The sequence below is a fragment of the Drosophila pseudoobscura genome, chromosome X (assembly GCF_009870125.1).
Source record: "Drosophila pseudoobscura strain MV-25-SWS-2005 chromosome X, UCI_Dpse_MV25, whole genome shotgun sequence".
Taxonomy (NCBI): domain Eukaryota; kingdom Metazoa; phylum Arthropoda; class Insecta; order Diptera; family Drosophilidae; genus Drosophila; species Drosophila pseudoobscura.
In genome coordinates this window covers 6,088,384-6,112,100 of record NC_046683.1, presented here as the reverse complement: position 1 = coordinate 6,112,100, position 23,717 = coordinate 6,088,384, and the positions used below count along the sequence as shown (strand labels likewise).

General features: G+C 49.3%; 6 protein-coding genes and 1 long non-coding RNA gene across 7 annotated transcripts; 1 reads left to right on the top strand and 6 right to left on the bottom strand.

Annotated features, from left to right (window-relative positions):
• Positions 1 to 15: 15 nt before the first annotated feature.
• Positions 16 to 1,658, bottom strand: Ir7f (Ionotropic receptor 7f). The gene is made up of 2 exons (XM_033382266.1): positions 1,164 to 1,658; positions 16 to 1,100 (listed from the first exon to the last, which is right to left on the bottom strand). Exons 1-2 carry the CDS (start codon positions 1,596 to 1,598, stop codon positions 135 to 137), a joined length of 1,401 nt encoding a protein of 466 aa, XP_033238157.1. The 5' UTR covers positions 1,599 to 1,658; the 3' UTR covers positions 16 to 134.
• Positions 1,659 to 10,994: 9,336 nt separating this feature from the next.
• Positions 10,995 to 11,867, bottom strand: LOC117184477 (uncharacterized). Its single transcript, XR_004469857.1, has 2 exons — positions 11,477 to 11,867; positions 10,995 to 11,418 (listed from the first exon to the last, which is right to left on the bottom strand). It is a non-coding gene; the product is annotated as an uncharacterized lncRNA (long non-coding RNA).
• A 158-nt stretch (positions 11,868 to 12,025) lies between these two features.
• On the bottom strand, positions 12,026 to 12,914 carry LOC26533097 (uncharacterized). The gene is made up of 3 exons (XM_033384237.1): positions 12,627 to 12,914; positions 12,127 to 12,567; positions 12,026 to 12,056 (listed from the first exon to the last, which is right to left on the bottom strand). Exons 2-3 carry the CDS (start codon positions 12,453 to 12,455, stop codon positions 12,026 to 12,028), a joined length of 360 nt encoding a protein of 119 aa, XP_033240128.1. The 5' UTR covers positions 12,456 to 12,567; positions 12,627 to 12,914.
• A 514-nt stretch (positions 12,915 to 13,428) lies between these two features.
• Positions 13,429 to 14,538, bottom strand: LOC6901817 (inactive selenide, water dikinase-like protein). The gene has a single exon (XM_002134449.3). The coding sequence runs from the start codon at positions 14,536 to 14,538 to the stop codon at positions 13,429 to 13,431; it is 1,110 nt and encodes a 369-aa protein (XP_002134485.2).
• A 1,190-nt stretch (positions 14,539 to 15,728) lies between these two features.
• On the top strand, positions 15,729 to 18,231 carry Ir7g (Ionotropic receptor 7g). The gene is made up of 3 exons (XM_033381536.1): positions 15,729 to 16,219; positions 16,279 to 16,783; positions 16,853 to 18,231. Exons 1-3 carry the CDS (start codon positions 15,891 to 15,893, stop codon positions 17,849 to 17,851), a joined length of 1,833 nt encoding a protein of 610 aa, XP_033237427.1. The 5' UTR covers positions 15,729 to 15,890; the 3' UTR covers positions 17,852 to 18,231.
• Positions 18,232 to 18,273: 42 nt separating this feature from the next.
• Positions 18,274 to 19,742, bottom strand: Acat1 (Acetyl-CoA acetyltransferase 1). The gene has a single exon (XM_001355171.4). The coding sequence runs from the start codon at positions 19,624 to 19,626 to the stop codon at positions 18,388 to 18,390; it is 1,239 nt and encodes a 412-aa protein (XP_001355207.2). The 5' UTR covers positions 19,627 to 19,742; the 3' UTR covers positions 18,274 to 18,387.
• A 369-nt stretch (positions 19,743 to 20,111) lies between these two features.
• Positions 20,112 to 22,561, bottom strand: Nek2. The gene has a single exon (XM_001355170.4). It carries the CDS (start codon positions 22,508 to 22,510, stop codon positions 20,135 to 20,137), a length of 2,376 nt encoding a protein of 791 aa, XP_001355206.4. The 5' UTR covers positions 22,511 to 22,561; the 3' UTR covers positions 20,112 to 20,134.
• Between the last annotated feature and the right edge of the window lie 1,156 nt (positions 22,562 to 23,717).

The window sequence follows — 23,717 nt, the reverse complement described above, 5'->3', positions numbered from 1 at the left end:
GGAAATCCCAGGAAGTTTTTGTGTGACTTTCCGTTTAATTGCAGGAAAAGGAAAACTTCTTCCCCATGATTAATGGTCACAGAACGCAGTGGAGTATTGGGAGGGGTGCTTGGGGCAATCGATTGGGCTCTTAACTAAGTTCTTCGGCCAGTCCGACGGTCTCGCCAGCGTTGGAGCAGCAGCTCCCCGGCAAAAACGAAGCCACAAATGGAATACAACACCGTCATCAGCTTGTAGACGCCGGACAATTGGGAATTACTGATGTACCGGCGTCGATCATGTTCCTGTGGCAGCTTCTCCTCCCTGCGGTGGGCCACGAAGGCGGCGCGTCGCCAAGCCTGTATGAATCCGGTGTCGTCCAGCCGCCGGATGGCGTGGTCCACCTTCTCGTACAGATACGAGTGCTTGGGCATGTAGAGGCCGGCATATTCCACATTCACCGGCTGCCCCACCACATGGTAGCTATCCGGACGGCTGCTGGACCGCAGATACGCCAGAGTCACGTCCATCCCTGCTATGGCAAAGACCTTGTGGCCGCCAGTCTGCTGCAGTGAATCCAGCACCTCCTGGTCGTAGGGCGTGGCCAGGCCCGAGAAGCTCTCCGTCCGGCCCGCCACCAGCGGCATCTCGTGCAGCATTCGCAGCGTATTGCCGGTGCACACGCCCTGAAAGTTCTCCGCCAGCAGTTGCTCCAGGGAGACCGGCAGCGCCGCAAACAGCTGCATCCGGATCAGGTGGAAGAGCAGCGACTGGTAGCAGATCCTCAGTGGCATCACGGCGTACAGCCAGTGGGCAAAGACCAGCCTGTGCAGCCAGGAGCGTGGCAGGCGGGCCAGCGACTGGCCCAACAGCAGCTCCAGCACCGGGACTCCAGCTCTCCGAATGGCTATCTGCAGAGCCAGGGACCCGAGCAAGATTAGCCACACCGTCCACTCGAAGGGAAAGGTGAGCAGTGCCAGCGAACCAATGAGATAGGTCTCGCGCTGCAACACAGCCACCAGGGGCGATGAGTAGTAGGACATGCCGGTGGTCAGCAGCTGGTTCCGGCGTGCCGTCTTCCGAAAGTACCCCAGGCTAAGATTGGCCCGCCTCTCGAGGAGCTACACCAGAAGGAGGAGGAGTTCAAGTGACTGGAAAGGGGGGTATCCCAGCGGTTTACTTACAAACTCCATGGGTCCTTCGCTGCTCCCATTGGCCAGGCGATAGAGCTGCGGCTGGATGAGCGTCAGGTTGATCAGATCCACTGTAAAGTTGAGCAGGCGGGCCAGATGGTCAACCAGCTGGATCTCAAAGCCGCTGGCTCGCAGGCTGTTGCTGTGCTCGTCCCATTTCAGCTCCACGAAGGGCGGCTGGTGCCAGGTGAGCACGGAGATGGGACAGCCGTGAAGCTGGTGCAGCTTCTCGGGGAACATGGTCGGGTTGACCATGCGCTGGCCATCAAAGTGATTCACCTGCACCGGATACGCCGCCTGGCAGTGGTCCGACGTGTACGGGTAGTAGCTGTAAACCAGCACATCCACGTCGGCTGTCTGGATCATCACGTTGCAGTGCAGCCAGTAATGCGCCAGGCAATGTTCCAGGATCAGCCCCAGTTCCATGGGTATGAGATGATCGCGTGTCTGCAGGAAGATGAAGTAATACTCCTGATCATCAAAGTCCGCATTTGTAGCATACAACGTACAGGGTCGAGGAGCTGATGATAAGTAAACGGGAGTAGGAAGTACGCGCTGGCTTCGGCTTTTGTCTCTGGTCGGCGGGGTGTGGGCATGGAGGAAATTTTACTACCCATTTATAGCTCTGGCAAATGGTCGAGATAAGAATTTATAAAAAAAATCGCGTACGAGTAGGGAAAGGATACTAGGAAACGGGATACAGGGGGGTCAAAGGGACAGATCAGCATGTACACGTGAACGAAGAAGATCACCGGTCAGATCTTTGTCGGCTGCGGTATCGCCCATTGGCGAGAACGCCCACCCTACCATGATCCTTCAGGGCCACCTATTAATCGTCAGGATCCCTCCAACAAAGACTGCGGTGGGTCACATCTCCGTTTTTCGAGGTTGCATGGTTCCGATATAATCTATTTAGCCACGGTTCATTTCCAAAACTACTTTATTTAAACAATCCATAATTCTTCATTTAAATGCCTATAAAACCTCACGCTAATAGGATCTAGTCCCTAATATAAGCCTGCTATTCGGTATCGTCTTACATTTATAGGGTATTACTAGTATTAAGAGTATCATAGGGGCGAGGTAGCGTATAAGGTTCTTAAATCTATAAAAATGATTAGTAGTATGTATAGATAAAGGCAAGAAATAGGTACGTGTTCATCATATGAACAAGGAAACGTCATATGTCATTACGGTACTTGGGCAGTGCCAAAACCAGACAAAAATCGGGTATATGGAAAGTCGTTTAAAGGCATGAGTACTACGTGTGTAAAACCGTGATCATGGTTGAAGACCAACGAATAGTTACCGCACATTCATTCTTTTCAGATGGCTTACTTGTTTTTTTTTTTTTTTTTTTTATAATCACTTACGAAACGATTAATAACTTTGACTCCCACGCAGAAAGATCTTTCGTTGTGTGTTGGATGAGGTGATTTGATGGGTGGATGAGTATGATGATGTGTGTGATTGTGATGAGTATCTGCATAGATGATGAGATGAATGCGTGGCAACCAAAATCAAAAACTGTAAAAATAATTGGTATTAATACACTACTCATTTGTTCAAGTTCGACTTAGCCCATGGACAGGAATTCCCTTTTTGTTTATACCGTATTTACTTGGCTTTGCACATTTTTGCCGTATCAAAAGAACATTGTTAAACAGAAAGCGGCTAAAAAAAAACAGGGTTTCGCATATCGGGTCTAATTTCGAAAGAAAGATAGAGAATATAACTAAATCCGATGCGGGTTCGATGCTTCCCGGCTGGAGACCGAGTTCCTACTCGAGGTCTGAAGGTGGCACACGATTGTACCGGGCGCAGGTAACATCAGCTGCTTCCGATGCCAGGGGTCAATGACCGCGGTCCATCTGCGGCGTGAGGTTAGGTACCCTCGCCCACTGGATTGCTCGTGGGGGGGGACTGGTTTATTTGAAGAGTCACTCAGCTCATCCCCATGGGTCGAACGTGTCCAGGCGAAGATTGCAGAGCACACCGATCGGGTTTACTTGAGGAGCAAGTCCATGCCCTCGGCTACCGAACGGTGGTACGGGCACGTGGCCAAGAGGTCTCCGGGAATAACCAATCCGTATCTTCTAGACCAGCGTTTCAATACGTAGATACTAGTGGTGCTAATCCTACACGGAAAGAACAGAACATTTTTCAACGGGTCGCTGCAGCTGGGTGGATAATTACCTCAACAGAATTGCACCACTGTTTCGAAAAATGTTGATACACTGGGGGCGCTCGTTTCCAAATGGTCGAACGGCTGCCCCAGTATTGGCGATATATAACTGGCGCGTCCACTCAAATTCAACGATCACTTTGAGCCGCACTTGGCACTTGCACTAGGCTTTGACTTTGGGCTTGACCTTGTTTAGAGAACTGGGTCCGCTCAAGCAGACTTCTTTTTTCCCTGCCGGTCACTCTGACGGCCACGAGGTAAAAAAGACAGAGACTGGGACTACTAGGTACAGCAACCCACGTTTTTTCCACACCTTCTATGGTCTTTTTCTGTTATACAGAATCCAGCCACAGCAATATTTAATGAAATATAGTGCAAAGCAGAAAAATTGCATATCTTAGTGTTGCCACTTGGTCGCAAAACAGCTGATACTCTATGTATGGTTAAAGCTCACAAGCTCTGCAACTCGAATTTTTTTTTTTCTTCTGCCTAGTTTTAGGCTGTAATTTTGGGAGTTAGCCGTTCATAATTCAAATAAACGGCACGACAAGCGTCGAATATTACACCCCCCCGCTGAAATCACACTTTGGGGTCTTGCTAACCAAAGCGTGATCCACACTTGGAGTGCTTGATACGATTTATTGTTTAATATCTTTTGCGTGATATTTACCTATACAGCGACCCTGGAAGTCTTCCAGCTCATAGTAGCTGTTCCCGAGTCTTTTCTTAATGCGGGCTTTCCGAAACGTAGGTGCCAGTTTCGCATTAAAGCCTTTCACAAAACTACTCTGATCAAAATTTCGTCTATAAACTTCTTGACCCACTTGAAAGTTTACTTCTCGGCTTCGAAGATTATAGATATTTTCGTTTCGAACATGCTGCTGTTTCATTGCTTCTGCAGCGGTCTTGCGAATTAGCTCGAAGGAATCGTCGCGATCAAATACCACAGTTCGGTCCTCCAACATACTGAGGTTTCGTAGGAGTTGATAAGTGGAACCGCCAGTAATCATGTTTTGGCCAAAAGCAACACGATATGGGCTACTTTTGACGGCTGCATGCACACTGGACCGTAACGCACAAGTAATGAAGCTAATCTGCTCATCCCAATTGGATTGATCGGGCTTAATGTACGCTTTGATAGCAGCGAGTACTGAGCGATTTACCCGCTCTGAGGCATTGGTTTGGGGAGCGTAGGCGGCGGTGTACGAATGTCGAATTTGGTATTTCGCTAACAGATCATTAAACTTGTGTGACTTGAATTGAACACCGTTATCTGACACTATCACTTCCGGGACTCCAAAGCAATGAAACAGGTCTTCCTCCATGAACCGAATTACGGCATCCGCCGTAAATTTCTTTACCACTTTTAGGAAAGGAAATTTAGAAAAATGATCGAGTACTACAAAAATGCCTATATTTCCAGATCGACTTCGGGGGTACGGACCTAGAAAATCGACGTAAAGTTTCTGAAATAGCCGAAAGGTCTCTCCTGCTTTGCCCATTGGAGGGCGTAGAGGACGATTGGGGTGCTTACAACATTTGCACACTTCGCAATGGTTGATAAAAGCTTTTACATCGCCCACTAAATTTGGCCAATAATAGAAGCGTCGAACTCGTTCTAGCGTCTTATTGATCCCACTGTGAGAAGCTAAGGGATGTTCGTGGCCTTGTTTAAGCACTTCTGTCACCAGAGCTCTGGGAACCCACAGTTTCCAGCACATGTCGTCACTAATTTGCTCACCAGTGGCGTGTTCAGCTCGACGATACAGAAGGTTATCCATTACTTTTACATCAGGTAAACGATCTGGATTAGCTTGAATTTTCGCAATGAGTTCCTGATAGTCAGTGGATTTAAACGCTTCCGATTGAAGGTCCACTAGGCTATCAATGCCAATATACGATAAGTCTTCGGTATGCACTCGTGATAAGGCATCCGGAACGATGTTCTGACTACCCTTTCTATGAAAAATCTTAAAGTTGAAGCCTTGCAGTTTCAGGGCCCATCGAGCTAGTCTCGAGTTTAGGTCAGCCTGTGACATCAGCCATTTTAATGAGGCATGATCGGTAATAATGGAAAACTGATGCCCTTCTACATACGCTCTAAATTTCTTGACGCACATGACCGCTGCCAAACACTCTTTTTCGGTTACGGAATAATTACGTTGACATTGGTTCAATTTGCGTGACATAAAAGCGATGGGTACCTCGTTGCCATCTTCATCTGATTGCATCAGGACACCACCCACTCCTGTGTGACTCGCATCACAATGGATTGAAAAAGGAATGGTAAAATCGGGACTGTGCAACACAGGAGCGTTACACATCTGTGATTTTAAGGCATCGAACGCGATCTGTGCTTCATCGGTCCATTCAAATTTTCGCTTGCTCTTAAGTGTATCTGAGATTGGCGCTGCGATACCCGCATAATTTTTTATGAATTTGTGGTACCAACCAGTGAGACCTAAGAACCTACGGACTTGTTTCACGGATCGGGGGACCGGAAACTCTTGAATCGCTTGGACCTTCTCAACATCTGTCTGGATCGTTCCGTTGCCTATAATATGTCCTAGGTATTTGATCTCCTTTAGGCAAAATTTGGACTTCTCCACGTTTATGGTCAGACCAGCTTCGCGTAATCGGGCAGACAGGACATTGAGGACTTGAATATGCTGCTCAAAGGATTCAGAGATCACCAACAAATCGTCTAGATAAATAAATATCTCATTTCGTAGAGATGGCGGTATCACTTTATCCATCAACTTGGACATCGTTTGGGGTGCATTACACAACCCAAAGGGCATGACCGTGTACTGATACAACGGGCGCCCTGGGATGGTAAACGCCGTTTTTTCACGAGCGCTTACTTCCAGCGGAATTTGCCAATAGGCATCCTTCAAATCGATGCTTGAAATGAACTCAGCTCGAGGAAGCCGACTGAGAATGCCATCGATCAATGGCATGGGATAAGCATTCTTAACAGTGACTTCGTTCAGTTTCCGACTGTCGATGCATAATCGCACCTTTCCCGGTTTACGAACGAGGACCACGGGTGACGACCATGCGCTATCTGATTCTTCGATTACTCCAAGAGCTAACATTCGGTCTACCTCTACGTACATTAGCTTTTCAACGGCTGGAGACACAGCATAATGTCGTTGCTTTATTGCCTTTGCGCTGCCCACTTCAATATCGTGCGACAACCAGCCGGTTTTTCCCAGACCTTGCTTCGCAAAGGAGGGAAACAAGTTGACCGTCTCTGCTAACTGAGCTTGCTGATGCTTCGACAAACACACATGTAACGTACTATCAAATGCTAAGCTTGACACCTCTGGACTGGATGATTTATTGGCTAGAAAAGCAGGTAACAAATTAAAACGAGACCAGAAGTCTATGCCTAGATATAGGTCTTGCGCCAAGGATGGGACTACAAACAATTTCAAGACTTTCTTCTGGCCTTGAAAACCCACTTCGGTGGTGACCTTGCCAATTATTGGCTGGCTCTGCCCATCCGCCGTACGTACTGCTGCTCTCCCAGGCTTGATCTGGTTCGGATTCTGAACCAGGTCGGCCGCAAACTTCCCACCTATGCAACTTATGGATGCACCGGTGTCCATCAGTCCACTGAGCGTCCTTCCCAGTACGGTGACTTCCGCATAGGGTCGCCAGTCCTTAGACGTATTAACGACTGACGCCAATACGTTAGAGCGCTCGGTTTTGACAGTTTGCCGATATTGGAGCAATCGCTTTCGAGATCGAGTCGGTAATGGAATTCGGTCCTCACTTGGGGGTAAAATACAAGTGGGTGAAGGAATGTCTGAGAGTTTTTTTAAGTCAGGGAGTAATGGAACTGTCGAAACGTCCATTAAATGGTGTTCGTTGCTTTCGAACTGTTTGGTTTGCGTGCACCTGTCGATTGTGCACGGCTTGACGAGTTTTTTGGATCGTTGCACCTAGAGCACGACGGTTTATACGTATCCCGTTTGCCACAGCCGTAACAAAAGACGGTGCGATCACCTACGCAGTCTTGATACCGATGCCCCTGACAACCACAGTTCCAACAGGAAAGGGTTACTGCAGCGATATCTAGCTGTTCTGTTTCATCGACCTCATCGCCTTCCTTGTCTGTCTGTACCACAATTTCATGCACCTGTCGTCGTATAGGATTACGCTTCGGCTCAGCGCTGCCCATAGGCTTAGCCACTGATTGCAAAAACCGTTCGCGAGTACGCACTATGTTGCGCAATTGTGCTACTGACAGAATGGGAATGTATAAAATTTCATGTTGGATATCGGCCAAGAGATTCGACTTTAGCACTTCCAACAGCGACATTTCGGACATGGGGTTGACTAGTTTGTCGGACAAGGTTACAATGGCTTCGTAAAATGTATCAAATAGTTCGTGCGGCTTCTGCTTTCGTTGCACTATTGCCGTACGAATTTCCAGATCGGTACGCCCATCTCTAAATCGAGTTTTTAAGGCTGTACTTAGCTGCGGCCAGGTCACGGATGGTACGCTTTTATGGTAACGCCAAAACCACTCGCTCGCACTGGCTTCAAATAAATAAATGGCGTTTCTGGCCACTAGATCGAGATTACCCTCTAAGGTCTGCTTGGTTAGCGCTTCTATCCGATATATGAAATCTTCCACCGACATGGACGAATTTCCGGAAAACCGCACCTTCCATCCTGCGATTATTTGTCCAATCCTATCTGGTCGTAGTCCCGCTATCTGTTGGGATCCCCATGGGGTTACCGAGACATTAGACTCATTAGCCTGATTTATCGGGGCACCTACGGACTCTCGAGTTGGTATTTGGAACAACTGTTCGAAGGTTTGATTTTCTCCACTAGGCTGTGAAGATCTAGCAGCTTGGTCATTCGGCGGCTGTACCGTTGGACTTGCCAAACGTTGGAATCCTATTTCCATAGTCTGAGTCATTTGAGTCATGGCTTGAGACAACAACCCGATTTGACCCATAGCGTCCGTCAACGCCTGTGCCATTTGAGCCAAGCCTGGGCTTGCTTCATTCGCTGGCTCGCTACTCTGAACTGGCATGATTGGTACACCGACTTCAGTTGGACCAACGGAAGGTAAATTTTCAGTGTTCGCAGCTGGACCTGCTGTCACACGCTGTGATCTGGTTCTCATTCGAAGCTGAGAAGACTCTACGTTCGAGGCGGACGCCTGCGCTACGGCTAATTCCTCAGCTAAGCTAGGAGCAGATGATTGTAGGGGCTTGTTGCACGCCGGGCACACGGTCTTTTCACCTCTTCTCGTATTAAAACACACTAAATGAAATACGTGGTTACAACTTGTTCTTAAAAGCTGTGTCCGATATTCTACCTGTCTTACGCAAATACAACAGATAATATCGGAATGGTCGTTTTGATCAATCTCGTCAACACTCCAATCCAATGACATCCTATCCTAATTTTACTAATATATGATTTTCTTTTCTACTCTCGATTATTAACTTTTAACGATCGATATATCTACTCTGTATCCACAAAATTCGGAAACCATGCAACATTCGTCTAATAGGAGTGTGTCCCCCACTGACTCTGGTGATATTATTAACAATCAACAAGCAGTACAATGAGTCATCGGATGAACTGGGACCGTTCGGTAGTTCTACACCACTGACGGATATCCGAGCAATCCGAAACCCTGACAAACCGATGGCCCTCTACTTATACTGTAGGTCGCAAAAACTGTAGGTCGTCCAGAACCACAATACAGTAGAGCCATTCCACCTACGTCTGTCAAACAAAAAAAACGGAACAACAATAGAAAAACTGAAGAAGTAGACAAGGTTATGCTGACCCAGGAAATATACCATCTCCGATTCTATTGCCTTCGTTCGCGGGCAGGCCGTAGCTCTAAACCACTGACTAACCTGATCCAGGCCAAAACGGCAGACAATGATCAGCAACGGTATGGACAAGTTCATCCCCCAAACAACACGCTCCCATCTTGGTGGGTAGGCAGTAGAGCTAATCCACTTTGAAACCTAAATCCGACCGAAACATTAGAACGCGCTATTTAGCGGAGTGGCCTATCCGGCCAGATACTACAGGTTCGTTACTATGCCTAGTAATTTGATTAACCTCGAGCGCGGGGCTTTAAAGTCTTTTAGAAACTGCTACGCAATCCAGCTACTCGAAGTCAATCACCCAGACAATGCACGACCATGTATATCTGTTGGGAATTAATGGATGAAGGAATAAGTCTTGTGCCACTGCATTGAGATGCAGCTCGCATTGGTGTTGATGACTTTATAAAACTTTCTTGGTCGGGGCAAGCCGAAGAAGGGCCCCACGTTGGGCGCCAAATTTTACAAATTCTTTACGAAACCCTGCCATAAAATCGTGACAGACTTTTCGAACCAATTGCCATTTAAAATTTGTCTTTACCTGTAGCATACAACGTACAGGGTCGAGGAGCTGATGATAAGTAAACGGGAGTAGGAAGTACGCGCTGGCTTCGGCTTTTGTCTCTGGTCGGCGGGGTGTGGGCATGGAGGAAATTTTACTACCCATTTATAGCTCTGGCAAATGGTCGAGATAAGAATTTATAAAAAAAATCGCGTACGAGTAGGGAAAGGATACTAGGAAACGGGATACAGGGGGGTCAAAGGGACAGATCAGCATGTACACGTGAACGAAGAAGATCACCGGTCAGATCTTTGTCGGCTGCGGTATCGCCCATTGGCGAGAACGCCCACCCTACCATGATCCTTCAGGGCCACCTATTAATCGTCAGGATCCCTCCAACAAAGACTGCGGTGGGTCACATCTCCGTTTTTCGAGGTTGCATGGTTCCGATATAATCTATTTAGCCACGGTTCATTTCCAAAACTACTTTATTTAAACAATCCATAATTCTTCATTTAAATGCCTATAAAACCTCACGCTAATAGGATCTAGTCCCTAATATAAGCCTGCTATTCGGTATCGTCTTACATTTATAGGGTATTACTAGTATTAAGAGTATCATAGGGGCGAGGTAGCGTATAAGGTTCTTAAATCTATAAAAATGATTAGTAGTATGTATAGATAAAGGCAAGAAATAGGTACGTGTTCATCATATGAACAAGGAAACGTCATATGTCATTACGGTACTTGGGCAGTGCCAAAACCAGACAAAAATCGGGTATATGGAAAGTCGTTTAAAGGCATGAGTACTACGTGTGTAAAACCGTGATCATGGTTGAAGACCAACGAATAGTTACCGCACATTCATTCTTTTCAGATGGCTTACTTGTTTTTTTTTTTTTTTTTTTTATAATCACTTACGAAACGATTAATAACTTTGACTCCCACGCAGAAAGATCTTTCGTTGTGTGTTGGATGAGGTGATTTGATGGGTGGATGAGTATGATGATGTGTGTGATTGTGATGAGTATCTGCATAGATGATGAGATGAATGCGTGGCAACCAAAATCAAAAACTGTAAAAATAATTGGTATTAATACACTACTCATTTGTTCAAGTTCGACTTAGCCCATGGACAGGAATTCCCTTTTTGTTTATACCGTATTTACTTGGCTTTGCACATTTTTGCCGTATCAAAAGAACATTGTTAAACAGAAAGCGGCTAAAAAAAAACAGGGTTTCGCATATCGGGTCTAATTTCGAAAGAAAGATAGAGAATATAACTAAATCCGATGCGGGTTCGATGCTTCCCGGCTGGAGACCGAGTTCCTACTCGAGGTCTGAAGGTGGCACACGATTGTACCGGGCGCAGGTAACATCAGCTGCTTCCGATGCCAGGGGTCAATGACCGCGGTCCATCTGCGGCGTGAGGTTAGGTACCCTCGCCCACTGGATTGCTCGTGGGGGGGGACTGGTTTATTTGAAGAGTCACTCAGCTCATCCCCATGGGTCGAACGTGTCCAGGCGAAGATTGCAGAGCACACCGATCGGGTTTACTTGAGGAGCAAGTCCATGCCCTCGGCTACCGAACGGTGGTACGGGCACGTGGCCAAGAGGTCTCCGGGAATAACCAATCCGTATCTTCTAGACCAGCGTTTCAATACGTAGATACTAGTGGTGCTAATCCTACACGGAAAGAACAGAACATTTTTCAACGGGTCGCTGCAGCTGGGTGGATAATTACCTCAACAGAATTGCACCACTGTTTCGAAAAATGTTGATACACTGGGGGCGCTCGTTTCCAAATGGTCGAACGGCTGCCCCAGTATTGGCGATATATAACTGGCGCGTCCACTCAAATTCAACGATCACTTTGAGCCGCACTTGGCACTTGCACTAGGCTTTGACTTTGGGCTTGACCTTGTTTAGAGAACTGGGTCCGCTCAAGCAGACTTCTTTTTTCCCTGCCGGTCACTCTGACGGCCACGAGGTAAAAAAGACAGAGACTGGGACTACTAGGTACAGCAACCCACGTTTTTTCCACACCTTCTATGGTCTTTTTCTGTTATACAGAATCCAGCCACAGCAATATTTAATGAAATATAGTGCAAAGCAGAAAAATTGCATATCTTAGTGTTGCCACTTGGTCGCAAAACAGCTGATACTCTATGTATGGTTAAAGCTCACAAGCTCTGCAACTCGAATTTTTTTTTTTCTTCTGCCTAGTTTTAGGCTGTAATTTTGGGAGTTAGCCGTTCATAATTCAAATAAACGGCACGACAAGCGTCGAATATTACACATTGTCCTCGGTAATGTTTGAGTTACTGCAAAGAAACGCAAATGAGAATGGATTGGTCCATCGCAAGTCCATCCCCCAAAGGCCCCAACACTCACACCAGCCCCTCGTAGGAGTCCACCAACATCAGATTGAAACGCTTCCTTCCGGGCACGCGCACCCGCTCAAAATCCGTGCTGAATCGCAGCAGCTGCACTGCTGCCACACGCCACGAATAAACGAGTGTGTTCATCACATACTCGAACCAGCGGGCAGTACCCTCATGACGCGTGGAAATCGTCACCACCAGCGTGGCACTCAGCTGGGCCAGCACGTTCTCGATGACATACCGCAGGGCACGGGCCACATACAAATTGGCCTCCTCCACCTGTAGGTCGATGCGCGAACGCTCCACGTAGCTGCTGTAGATCACGCTGCTGGTGTTCATGTTGCGCCGCCAATCGCCCTTCTAGTTCTGACGCGGCGTTCTGCCTCGGCATGGGCTTGGGGCCCTGCCATAGCCGGCCTTTACATCTTGTCTTAGATCCCAATCTGTGAAGCTAATTAAAAGCAAATAAGTGTGTTATTCGTGGCTTTGATTTTTGGGGGGTATACCCACCACCACCACAATATTGTCGGCAGAAAGATGGAAAACAACCAAATAATTATTCCTCTCAGTTCGCTTTTTGGACACTCTTTATATTTTTAGCACTTTTTGTGAGCTTGCGAGCACACGTTGGTTTTCTGCTAATGCTAACCCTTAAATAGTGGCACGAAAATTGTTTGATTTTTTTACTTTTTTTATATTTAATCACTGCTAGACTTTATTGAACATTCACTCGACAATTTTCCCGCTTGATTTTCAACATTTCCGCTTGGAAACCGCATGTTTTTTTTTCTGGAAAGCGAGAAGTGGAAGCTGAGAGAGAGAGAGCGAGAGCGAGAGCATTACAAATGCAATGCGTCGGTGGCTTATGTGTGTGTGCTCGCTCATTCCATGCTATCTCCTTCTAGAACAGAATGAAAAGATACATGGTTGTCCGCTACCGCAACGCGCTCTCTTTCGTGCCTTGTTTTACGTTCAGCGCGACTGAGAGCGCTTTGACGCCATGTTTTATGTCTTCCTCGTAATTTCTAGCACATTCCATGCTCTCCGCTTGCCTATTTTTCTAATTGCTCTCTCATTGCAAAATGGTGGTTTCCCTCTCCCACCCCTTTAGTAAACGCATGGCATGGGAACAATACATACATCAATTGTTTAATCATTCCAAGCTCTCCTTCTGCTCCTTATCCTAATTGCTAGCCCATTAGAAAGGGGTCGCCTCCGAGAAGCTGTAATGTAACTTTTCAGTGTAGAACTCGATTTCGGAAGCAATTTATTGGACGATTTATTTATTATAAGAGCTAATATAATCCACTACCTATTCAGAAACCTCGATGATTTTAACATTCTCGATGATGGAGGCTTTCCGGATGCCGTTCTGCACAGTGCCGATGATCCAGGCCGGGCCGTCACCATACGCCCCGATGAAATTGCAAAGAGCAACGGCCTCCTCACGGGGCATGCAGATGAGCAGGCCACCGGAAGTCTCAACAGAAAGACCCTGCAGCAGGGGGCACTTATCGTCAACGGTCGATGCTTTGGCAGCAGCTGCCATCTTGCTGATCACCGGCAAAGTATCAATGACAAACGACACTGGCTTCTTTTGGAGCGAAGCCAGTTTGTTGGCATGATGCAGGATACCGAACCCGGACACAGCCATGGCCCCATGGGCATTGTGCACGTGCATGAGGTTCGAGGCCTGGCGATTGAGGCGACACATCGTCTTGACGGCCTGCTGATAGGCCCCACGGACATCCTCTTCGGAGACGAACATCTTGTAGCGCTCCCAGCGTTCCGGCTGACCTATACAGTCATAGGCATCGATGGCTACCTGGGTGCCCAGGGGTTTGGTCAGCACCAGGACATCACCATCCAGAGCATTGCCGCGTGCCACCAGATGGTGCTGCGGCCAGTAGGCCGAGACCAAGCCGCCGATCATGAAACAGCTAGTGTGCATGTACATGGCCCACATCTCCTTTCCGTAGGTGCCCTTGAAGCACTCCTTGAAGCCTGTCTCCATCATCGAGAATACAGCAGTGAACTCCTTGTTGGACATCTGAGGGGGCTGGCAAGCCATCATCATCATTTTATCACAAGCTGTAATGCCAAGGGCGTAGAAATTGCCGAGCGCCTCGGCGCAGATGATCTTCCCCAAGGCGCAAGGATCGTCGATGATCGGGTACCGGCACTCGATGCGCAAGTGGTGGCGCTGTCCTCCACCACGAGCACAGGTGTCGATGCTCATTTGGCGCAGCATCTGCTGCAGCTGCGTTTCCTGACGTTGGGAGGTGCCGTTGATGGCGGGGCTATTAAACATTTCCGATACCACGCTTTCGGGTACCTGGCAGCCGGAGCCCTTCAGCTCGAGGTAGCTGGTCAGACGGAAGGCGTCATCTAAGCCGTTAGGAACGGGTTCAGAGGCGCTCATCGTAAACTGTGCAATATGCAATCTCCAAAGTAATTTTTTTGTTCACAGTCAGAAAGCGTTTGACAGCGGCTTCCAAGTGGCAGGGTTGCCTAGACTACTTTTGATGCCTGCACTTCATAAAATGGCGTCACGAATGGACCTTATCGATAGCTACTCTAATTAATATATGTATACATCTATGCGTATAAATTTATTATTCCTTCGTTAACCGTCTTCGGATTTAGTTTTTTTTAAAGCTATTTGGATAATTATTTTCATAAAAATGGATTGATTTTCTGCACTTAATTTACCATCACTCGCTCTTTTCTGGCAACACAATCTCGATCTGCCATCCCACTCGTTGCAGAAACCACGCTGCCACGCTCAACTCGTCGAAAATCAACGCCATTTGCAAATTTTGTTCTTTATAAAATAAACAAAGAGGCAATATCCAGAGTCATTTGATAACTATAAGAGCATAGGCTCGTAAATTTCTTGGATTCCTGACCTGGTGATCGGCACGAACTTTATTGAATAAAGCTTACATCTCATAAGGGAATAGATTTAGAAGAAATGCTAACCTTTGAAGGTACTGAAGAAGGAAGATATTCCTGTTTTCATTCAGTAAAAGATGTAGCAGTAGCACTATGTGCCTCTAAACTTAGGTACAGGGATATTCAAAGATTATACTAGTACAAAACATAAGTCTCACGGATATTCAGGGATCAAATCACTCAAAAACTATTTGAAAAGTTGTTTCATCTGTAGAACTGTGTATGCAACCAACCAAGCTTTATTGCGTATTAATAATAAGGAATACACCAAATAAGAGATACCAAAAACAGAGTCATACGTTAAATAGTTTACCTTTTATTCCACCTGAAAGATGCAGTATGTGAACACATTTTTGCACCCGATTTCGACAGAGAGCTTGTTACTGAACGAAGCTGCGTTTTCCGGAGGCTCAAACCATGGATATTTTATATGTAATACATACCATACAATAGGAATATGCCATGCTTATAAAGTAGAAACTATGGACTGTCTACAGTCTGTCTACTGTCTCTAATACCTTCAGAAAGTGTAACCGAAACACCCACCACCGTATCGATGGAGTCTTTGACAAGTATTGTATATTTTTAGGCAATTGTTTGAGCCAGTTTGATGTGCACTGCGTGCATGACCTCACAACAGAGTTTTGTTTGACTTTGTTCTAACGACCCATCGCCGCACACCATTGTCCATCGTTGACGACTAATGAGAGGCAAACATCAGAAAGTGGCCAAAGCAGAGACCACTCCGCCGGGTAACCGCTGGAGCAGCTGGTCTGCGATGCCATCCATATTAGTAAGCAGCCAGCCCGGCGGAGCGACATGAACATAACCAGCCTGCTCCACTTTGAGTCGATGAAGTACAGCGGTGCTCAGACGCAGGCGGCGGCCATCAATCAGTTTGTGGCGAGCGCATTGCGCGTGTTCATCGAGGACTTTTACCAGCGCCTAGCGCCCGCCTTCATTGTTATCCTGTCGTGCCGCCGGCCTAGTCCACTCAATTTCTATCGGAACATCATGCAGCTGCTGTACGAGAGCGTGGACACAATGATCATCCAGCTGGTGCACCACAATCACAACCAGAGCCGGCAACGCATCGAGGGTCCACGTACGCACAATCTGCTGCTGGTGGACTCGTTGGACGCACTGCTGTAACGGTAACGGTACCAGAACGGTAATCCTCCGCTAATTCATTCCGTCCTTCTTCCAGCGACATTGAGATCCACACGTACACCGCACAGTCCGATGCCAGCGAGTATTATTTCATATTCCTACAACAGCGGGATGCCCTGATTCCGCAGGACATGCTGGGTGTGTTCGCCTACTGCTGGCGCAATCAGCTCATCAACTGCAACGTGATGACCCAAAGCTCTGGCGGGCAGGTAGTCCTGCACACGTACTTTCCCTATGCGCCCCACCGCCAGTGCGGCGACACAATGCCAACGAAGATCAACCAATTTTCGGAGGGAGAGTGGCAGCATCGCGACTACTTTCCATCGAAGCTGCGGAACCTTCAGCAGTGTCCGCTGGTGGTGCTGGCCCGCCGGGTCCAGCCCTTCTTCGATGTGGACGGACGGCAGCAACTGAGGGGTCTGGAGGGTCGCCTGCTCCTGGAGCTAGCCAAGCGGATGAACTTCAGCATACGCTTCAGGGGACTGCAGGAACAGCAGGAGAGTCACACCACCTGGACAGAGCAGCAGCTGTTGGAGCAGTTGGTGAGTGGCCAGAAGAAGGCACTGCCTCCTCCTCCAGCTTCCATTTCAGTGTTTTCTTGTACTCCACAGATGCAGGACCGCATCGCGCATTTGGCCATCGGCTATGTGCGGAAGCGGGTACAATATGCCGCCAATCTGACGGCCGTGTTTCCGCACTACTCCAACAAGCTGGTCAGCTGCCTCCTACTGAATTCCCACAATTTGACCAGCTTGGAGATCTGGTTCTTTCCCTTCCAGACCATTGCCTGGCTCTTTTTGCTGGGCAGCCTCCTCGGCTTCTTTGGTATCCTTCTGCTGCTGTGCTGGCGGGCCGGGGATCGAGTTTCCCTCTTCTTGGCAGTCTACGCTGCTGCCCTGGGCGTGCCTGTGGCCCCGCTGAAGCAAGCCTCGCTGCAGTTGCTCTTCGGCAGCTGGCTGTGTTTCACGCTGATCGTGCGGGCCATGTACGCGGCCCTGCTCTTTCTGATCGTGCGCTACCATGTGCACCAGACGCTGCCGCGCAGCCTCATGGAGCTGGTGGAGCGCGGCTATACGGCTGTGATGAGTCGCATCTCAATGCAGGACCTCCGCGTGGTGTCTAGCCTACAGCAGTTTATCAGCCAGCGCTCTGTGATCGTCGCATCTGAGCTGGACGATGAGATACTGCGTCGGCTGGACCAGTGCTCGGAGCAGACTTTGGCGGGCACACATCCGCATTTCTTCGGACTCCTGGCGCAGGACGCATTGCTGCATCTCACCCAGAGTGGTCACAGGGCGGGAGCCTACTACATTGTACCGCAGTACGTACTGGAGCAGCAGCTGGCCATCTATCTGCCAAAGCACTCGCACCTGGTGGTGCAGTTTGACCACCTGGTCATGTCCATTCGCGCCGTCGGCCTCATGCACTACTGGGCCGGGCAATTGGCCAGCGAGAAGTACTTTCGCAGCACATTCTTGTACCGGGAAAGGAGCATCAGGCAGCCGGATCTCTGGGGAATTTACGTAATTGCCGCGGCACTTTACTTTTGTTCACTGATCGTGTTCCTTTGGGAGCTCATATCGGTCAGATGGGGTCACACTGCAAGCTGAAAGGGAGGTGCAAATGTCTTCAAAACATTGGTTTTTTTTTAGAACGAAAAAGTACATTAACCTGCAAATAAATGTCCGTTATGCTATATAGCGATGGGAAAAATTATTAGATTGCATGCTAGAGCTGGTAATTTTCGTGAATCGATAGCTATGATTGCAATCAGTTGGCAGCGCTCCTGAAGACATGCCAATCAAATTTAAATTACTTTGCTTTTTCAGCATTATTTTTTTTTATTATATTTAAATGAATTTTCGTATACCCAATAAATATTGTGAGGGATATTTTCAGCTCTTTGGGATGCCTTATGTAATGCCATAAAGTAATTTTTTTTTCATAATTTTATTATGCACATCACAAAATTCCATTTGATGCTCAAGAAAGGGACGAAGAAGAAAGAAAAGACACAGCTACACATAGAGAGGGAGAGGGAGAGCATATTGTATAATAACATTTAACAGATAAATTTCAATTGGTTACAAAATAAATGCATTTCTGGTTGCTGGGGTTACAGGCTGCAGAAAAAGTGAGCTCCTGCTTAGAGCTTCTCCAGCAGAATGGAGGAGGCACCACCACCGCCATTGCAGATGGACGCACATCCCAGCTGTCCGGCCTTGAGGCTGTGCGCGAGATGGGTGACCAGACGGGCTCCAGACATGCCTATGGGATGGCCAAGGGAGACGGCACCGCCGTGCACATTCACCTTGCTGGGATCCAAATCCATTTTCTTTATATTGGCAAGCGGGACCAGGGAGAAGGCCTCATTAATCTCCCACATTGCCACGTCCTCCTTGCGCACGCCAGCGCGCTCCAGCAGCTTGGGCACTGCAAAGGCCGGGGCGATGGGGAAGTCAATTGGATCGGTCTCCGCATCCTGGAAGGCTACAATCCGGGCCAGAGGCTTGAGGCCGGCACGCTGCACGGCATCGGCGGACATCAGAACGACAGCGGCACCGCCATCGTTCAAGGTGGAGGCGTTGCCGGCGGTCACAGTGCCGTTTTCGCGCTGGAAGACCGTCGCCAGCTGCCCAAACTTGTCGAAGTTGATCCGCTTAAACTCCTCGTCCTCGGAGATGATCACCTCGGGCTTGCGCTTCTGCTGGATCTTGACGGGGGCGATCTCGTCGGCAAAGGCATTGGCCTGCCAGGCTAGGGCCGAACGCTTGTAGGACTGAATGGCGTAAGCATCCTGGTCCGCGCGGGAGATGGTCATCTTCTTGGCCGTGTTCTCCGCACAGTTGCCCATGTGGAACTTGTTGTACACATCCCAGAGGCCGTCGAACACAATGCCGTCGATGAGGTTGACGCCGCCGTAGGGTGTGGCGCCGCGCTTCAAATAGAAGGGGACATTGGACATGGACTCCATGCCGCCGGCGATGACCACATCGGCGTAACCGAGCATCAACGACTGGGCGCCCAGCATGACCGACTTCATGCCCGAGGAGCACACTTTATTCACGGTGGTGCAACACACGTTGGTCGGCAGGCCGGCGAAAATTGCAGCTTGGCGGGCGGGAGCCTGTCCCAGTCCTGCGGACACCACATTTCCCATTATCACTTCGTTGACGTCGGTCTTTGCGATCCCGGCCCGCTCAATGGCCGCCTCGATGGCGGTGGCACCCAGTTGGGTGGCGCTGAGTGGCGCCAGTTGGCTCTGGAAGCTGCCGATCGGTGTGCGGGCGGCGGCCACAACCATCACATCTTGGACCTTGGAGCTGTACGCGCGACGCGTCTGGGCGCAGAGGTTGCGCGTGGCCTGCAACATATTGGCGGACATCACGTTATTGGATGCGGGGCAGCAATTTAATAATTGAATCGACTGATCACACGATGTGGAATATAATCAGAATCAGATCGCAAACCTGTTGCTCGCTTGCGTAACAGATGCTGGCCTATCGATCGCCCCCTTAACCACCTATCGATTGCGAACAGCTGTTCCTCGTTGGCCATTCAGCAGCACTTCAATCGGTTTAATTGAATTTAACGGAACTTGGTATCAAACTTCGAATTTCTTGTAAATATTTTCTTTTTATTCAATACAAGATATTGTACTGCTAAAGAGGATTACTTCTAATAAAAATTGCACAGATAATGCCATGGTCTTACAACTAATAATACACGTTATAGGATTGAAAGACCTTCATGAAAAAAACACACAAAAAATAGGAAAAAAAAAATGGTACGTTGTATGCTTGCATAACGGAACTTATTCCACATCACAAGGCGCGAATCGCTCCGAACCGCTCCTGGCACCCGCCTCAATCCTTTCCGCCTCTGGCTCGCCCTCAAATCAGCATTTGCTCGCGGGACGACAGCTTCTGGGGACCACCGCCGGCCACCACCAGGGAGCGACGCATGCGGTTCCTCTGCATCGTCGAGTTCCGTTCCCGCACCGACTGACGGAGGTGCTGCCGCCTCCCTCCGGCTCCGGCCACACTGCTGCCGCCTGCCGCATCCTTTTCGGCAGCATTCATGGCCGCCAGCAGCTCAAAGGCTTGCTTCTTCTGCTCCTTGGTCCAGAGGTTGGCCAGCGGTGCGGATGGTGCTGGTGCCGGTCCTGGTCCTGCTGGCTGTTGGGCTGCCGGTGGTTTCAAAGCCAATGGTGGCCGGAATCGATTGTTGGCCGGCGGCTGCGCCTGCAGCTGGGCTGGTGGCGCCACAGCCACAGGCTTGGGGACCGATTTCGAGCCTCGACTAAGCCCAAACAAAGCCAGGATGGACTTGCGGCGAGTGGAGGAGGCCTGGCTGTCGCCCGAATCATTACTGGAGACGCTCATCTGCATGGGCTGGACAGTGGTCGCTGGAACAGGGACAGGCACAGCGCTGCTTGGAGGAGGTACATTCTCAATGCCGTACGTGACGAACTTCTGTGGCGACTGGAACGTGACCTTGCGCAGAGTGTTGGCGTGACTCTGCAGGGACTTGGGCGCAGGCAGGGCGGCCAGGTTGAGCTTCGCCACCGTCGGAGAGGTCTCGTTCAGCTCGATGGTGCAGTAAGTGTCATCATGATGCACTTTCGTGTGGGGCCTGCGCGGTGGAATGGGAGGAGCTGCCATCGCTGTGTCCGTCTGGCTGCACTTGCAGCACGTGGCTGTTGGCGGCTGCTGATCCAGCTTCTCGAGGAGCTCCCGCTGCAGGGCCTGCACACGCTTCTCGGTCAGCTGCAGCTGGTTCTCGCGTGCCTGCAGCTCGAGGAGTTTCTGCTGCATCAGTGACTCCTGGGCACGGATGGCATGGAGACGCGTCTGCAGCACATCATCGAAGATGTTTTGCGTGAGGAGACGAGGACTCTGGCCCTGGCCCTCCTCCAAGCGCTTCTGCGGTTGATCCGCCACTTGCTCTTCGCGTCTGATGCTCTCGTAGAGCGCTGGATCCGATTGCTGGACCTTGTTGGTGGGAAAGATGCGACGCTTTGCCGAGTAGAAGAGCTCGCTGCGCAGATCCGGTGTGAAGACCCCAGTGACGCTCAGCCGTCGCTGTCCGTAGTCCTCGTTGAAGCTGTACTGCTCCGTAAACATGGTGCTGGACAGCTCGGGCAGATCCTCGAAGAGCCGCCCCATGCCAGGCATATTGAAATCCTCGCCAGCCTCCACCAAAGTAGGGAATTCCCCATCCAATTCCGAGATGTTGCGCACGACAAGCGGATGCCGGATGATTACCTCGATGCCGGGACGCTGCTCATGGTCCACGGCCAGCATAAAGGCAATTATCTCCTGCAGATCGGAGCTGTAGACGCCGGGAATTCGGCTGAACTCGCCCTGAGCAATCTTCTCCGACAATTGATCGAAGGCGCGCCCCCGGAAGGGTGGCCGCAGGGCGCACATCTCGTAGACCAAGCAGCCCACGGCCCAGACATCGCTCTTGCGGTCGTACTGTCGTCCCTTGACAAGCTCAGGGCTCATGTAGTGTGGCGTGCCCACAAAGGAAGCGGCAAAGCTCTGGTCCCGCCGCAGCATACGCGCCAGACCGAAATCCCCGAGCTTGGCATTGCCGGCCGCATCCAAGAATATGTTCGCCGGCTTGATGTCCCTATGCAGGATGGTGCCGTTGGGTATCTTGTTGTGGCACACCTGCAGGGCGCGGCACAGCTGGAAGAGGACGCGCCAGATGTAGCGCTCCTCAAAGCGCTGTCGCTGCGCTCGGGCCCGCTGTATGAGCTGGGAGAGGTCGCCGCCCGCACAGCACTCCATCACAATATAGATGGACTTGGCCTCACGGTTCACCAGATGGTGGTAGTACTGCACGATGTTCGGATGCTGCAGCTGGCGCAACATACTGATCTCCGAGACGAGCGAATCGCACTTGTCGTCGTCCAGCTCGTCGTAGTTCATGCCCTTCCAGGCGAACAGCTCGCCGGTGCTTTTGTCCCGCACCTTGTAGCAGGTGCCGAACGAGCCGTTGCCCATCACGGCCAGCACCTCGTAGTCCTGCAGGGTCTTGTGGGCAAAGTCTGACGGATCCTCACCGGATCTGGTGGCCACATTCTGCGGCTTGTCGCTCATTCTGTGTGTGGGTCCGAGCGAGCGAAGGGGGACGACGCGTGATTCCGTTCTTTTTGTGGGTCTGCTCCTCCTCACTATTTCTCGCCCTGTATCTGTACTTTCGCGTCGAAGTCCGAACACGAACTGAACTCCAGCCTGGCCTCCTCTCTGCCTCTCCATACGGGTTTCGGGTGAAGCGAAGGCTGCTGCGCCGACGCACCCACACAAACAAGCTACCTGCGAAAAAGCAAACAACAAAATACAGAAAAGACCGATGGCACTGCTCGCTTAGCTATTTTCCCGCTAAATCTAGCCCTTCCGCTAACATACCGAAGAAATATAGTTATAAGCGGAGTGATGCTGGCTTAGCGACTATGGTAACCACAAGAATGGGAATAAATATGTATTTTCTTTATTTATTCATTCTTATAGTATTGTAGTATCATTTAAAACAAACATATTATCCACAGACAAAAATAATGCACTCCCAGACCCAGATTTTCTGAAGAAAGATAAATAAAGTAACCAAAAATCCATATTAAGAATCGGTTTTTTATCTGAATGTATCTACTATATGCAAATATTATGAATATGTATGCATTACTGCACCACTAGGACATTTTCCCGCCGTCGCTTGCTGGCAGCACTGATGCCGTGATATTCCTGCATTTCTCGTTTGTTTCCAAGAATGGTAATCTGTTGCTGTCGCACTCTCGCACACAAACGAGAATATGCACTTTGCAAATCGCCTTTCCTATCGTACTCGTACACTCTCCCCCCGCTGTGCGAGCAACGTGCACTTGTGAGGCGAATTTTCGGGACCTCAGGAGAGCCTGTGTACAAAATAGAACCGTTGGACACAATCAAAATCTTCCATGACGCAGCACGCCCTGGCAATTCCAGCTATTGTTGCCTCTTGAGCCCAAACCCGAGCCTTTTCCCCCACCCTCGACGAGCCTGACCATAAAAATAAATTAGTTTTGTTGCATTGGCATTTCAATTTGGTTTCTCAATTGTCGTCTGGCTATACTATGCGCTGCGGTGCGCCTCTCAAGCGGAGATTGGATTATGTTACCACTCAGATTTCATAAACATATTTCCAATGCATTTTCATTGAGTGGACAGTATAGAGGAGTATGCCGAGCCGAGCTGTTAGCAATATAACGGGACGGATTCCAAGCAAGAATTTTGCGCAGTTCTAAATAAAAACAGACGCACACACACACACAGAAGCATCCATCGCGGGTCGATGGTGTTGTCTCTCTTCTACTTGAGTAAATAAACATGCAATAGGAGGATCCTCAGAGCCAGGTAAATTCGAGGGAAAAACGAGTTATGTTATCTTCTGCCTGGTCCAGAGAGGGCCCTGGCTTATCGTTAGGCCCCT

What these genes read in the sequence shown, in the direction of transcription:
- Ir7f (XM_033382266.1), bottom strand. Translation starts at nt 1,598, where the DNA reads ATGGAACTGGGGCTGATCCTGGAACATTGCCTGGCGCATTACTGGCTG. An exon ending in GCGAAGGACCCATGGAGTTT is followed by an intron (nt 1,101 to 1,163) that starts GTAAGTAAACCG and finishes CTTCTGGTGTAG; the next exon opens with CTCCTCGAGAGGCGGGCCAA.
- LOC26533097 (XM_033384237.1), bottom strand. Translation starts at nt 12,455, where the DNA reads ATGAACACCAGCAGCGTGATCTACAGCAGCTACGTGGAGCGTTCGCGC. An exon ending in GACTCCTACGAGGGGCTGGT is followed by an intron (nt 12,057 to 12,126) that starts GTGAGTGTTGGG and finishes GTTTCTTTGCAG; the next exon opens with TAACTCAAACATTACCGAGG.
- LOC6901817 (XM_002134449.3), bottom strand. Translation starts at nt 14,538, where the DNA reads ATGAGCGCCTCTGAACCCGTTCCTAACGGCTTAGATGACGCCTTCCGT.
- Ir7g (XM_033381536.1), top strand. Translation starts at nt 15,891, where the DNA reads ATGAACATAACCAGCCTGCTCCACTTTGAGTCGATGAAGTACAGCGGT. An exon ending in GACTCGTTGGACGCACTGCT is followed by an intron (nt 16,220 to 16,278) that starts GTAACGGTAACG and finishes TCCTTCTTCCAG; the next exon opens with CGACATTGAGATCCACACGT. An exon ending in AGCAGCTGTTGGAGCAGTTG is followed by an intron (nt 16,784 to 16,852) that starts GTGAGTGGCCAG and finishes TGTACTCCACAG; the next exon opens with ATGCAGGACCGCATCGCGCA.
- Acat1 (XM_001355171.4), bottom strand. Translation starts at nt 19,626, where the DNA reads ATGTCCGCCAATATGTTGCAGGCCACGCGCAACCTCTGCGCCCAGACG.
- Nek2 (XM_001355170.4), bottom strand. Translation starts at nt 22,510, where the DNA reads ATGGAGAGGCAGAGAGGAGGCCAGGCTGGAGTTCAGTTCGTGTTCGGA.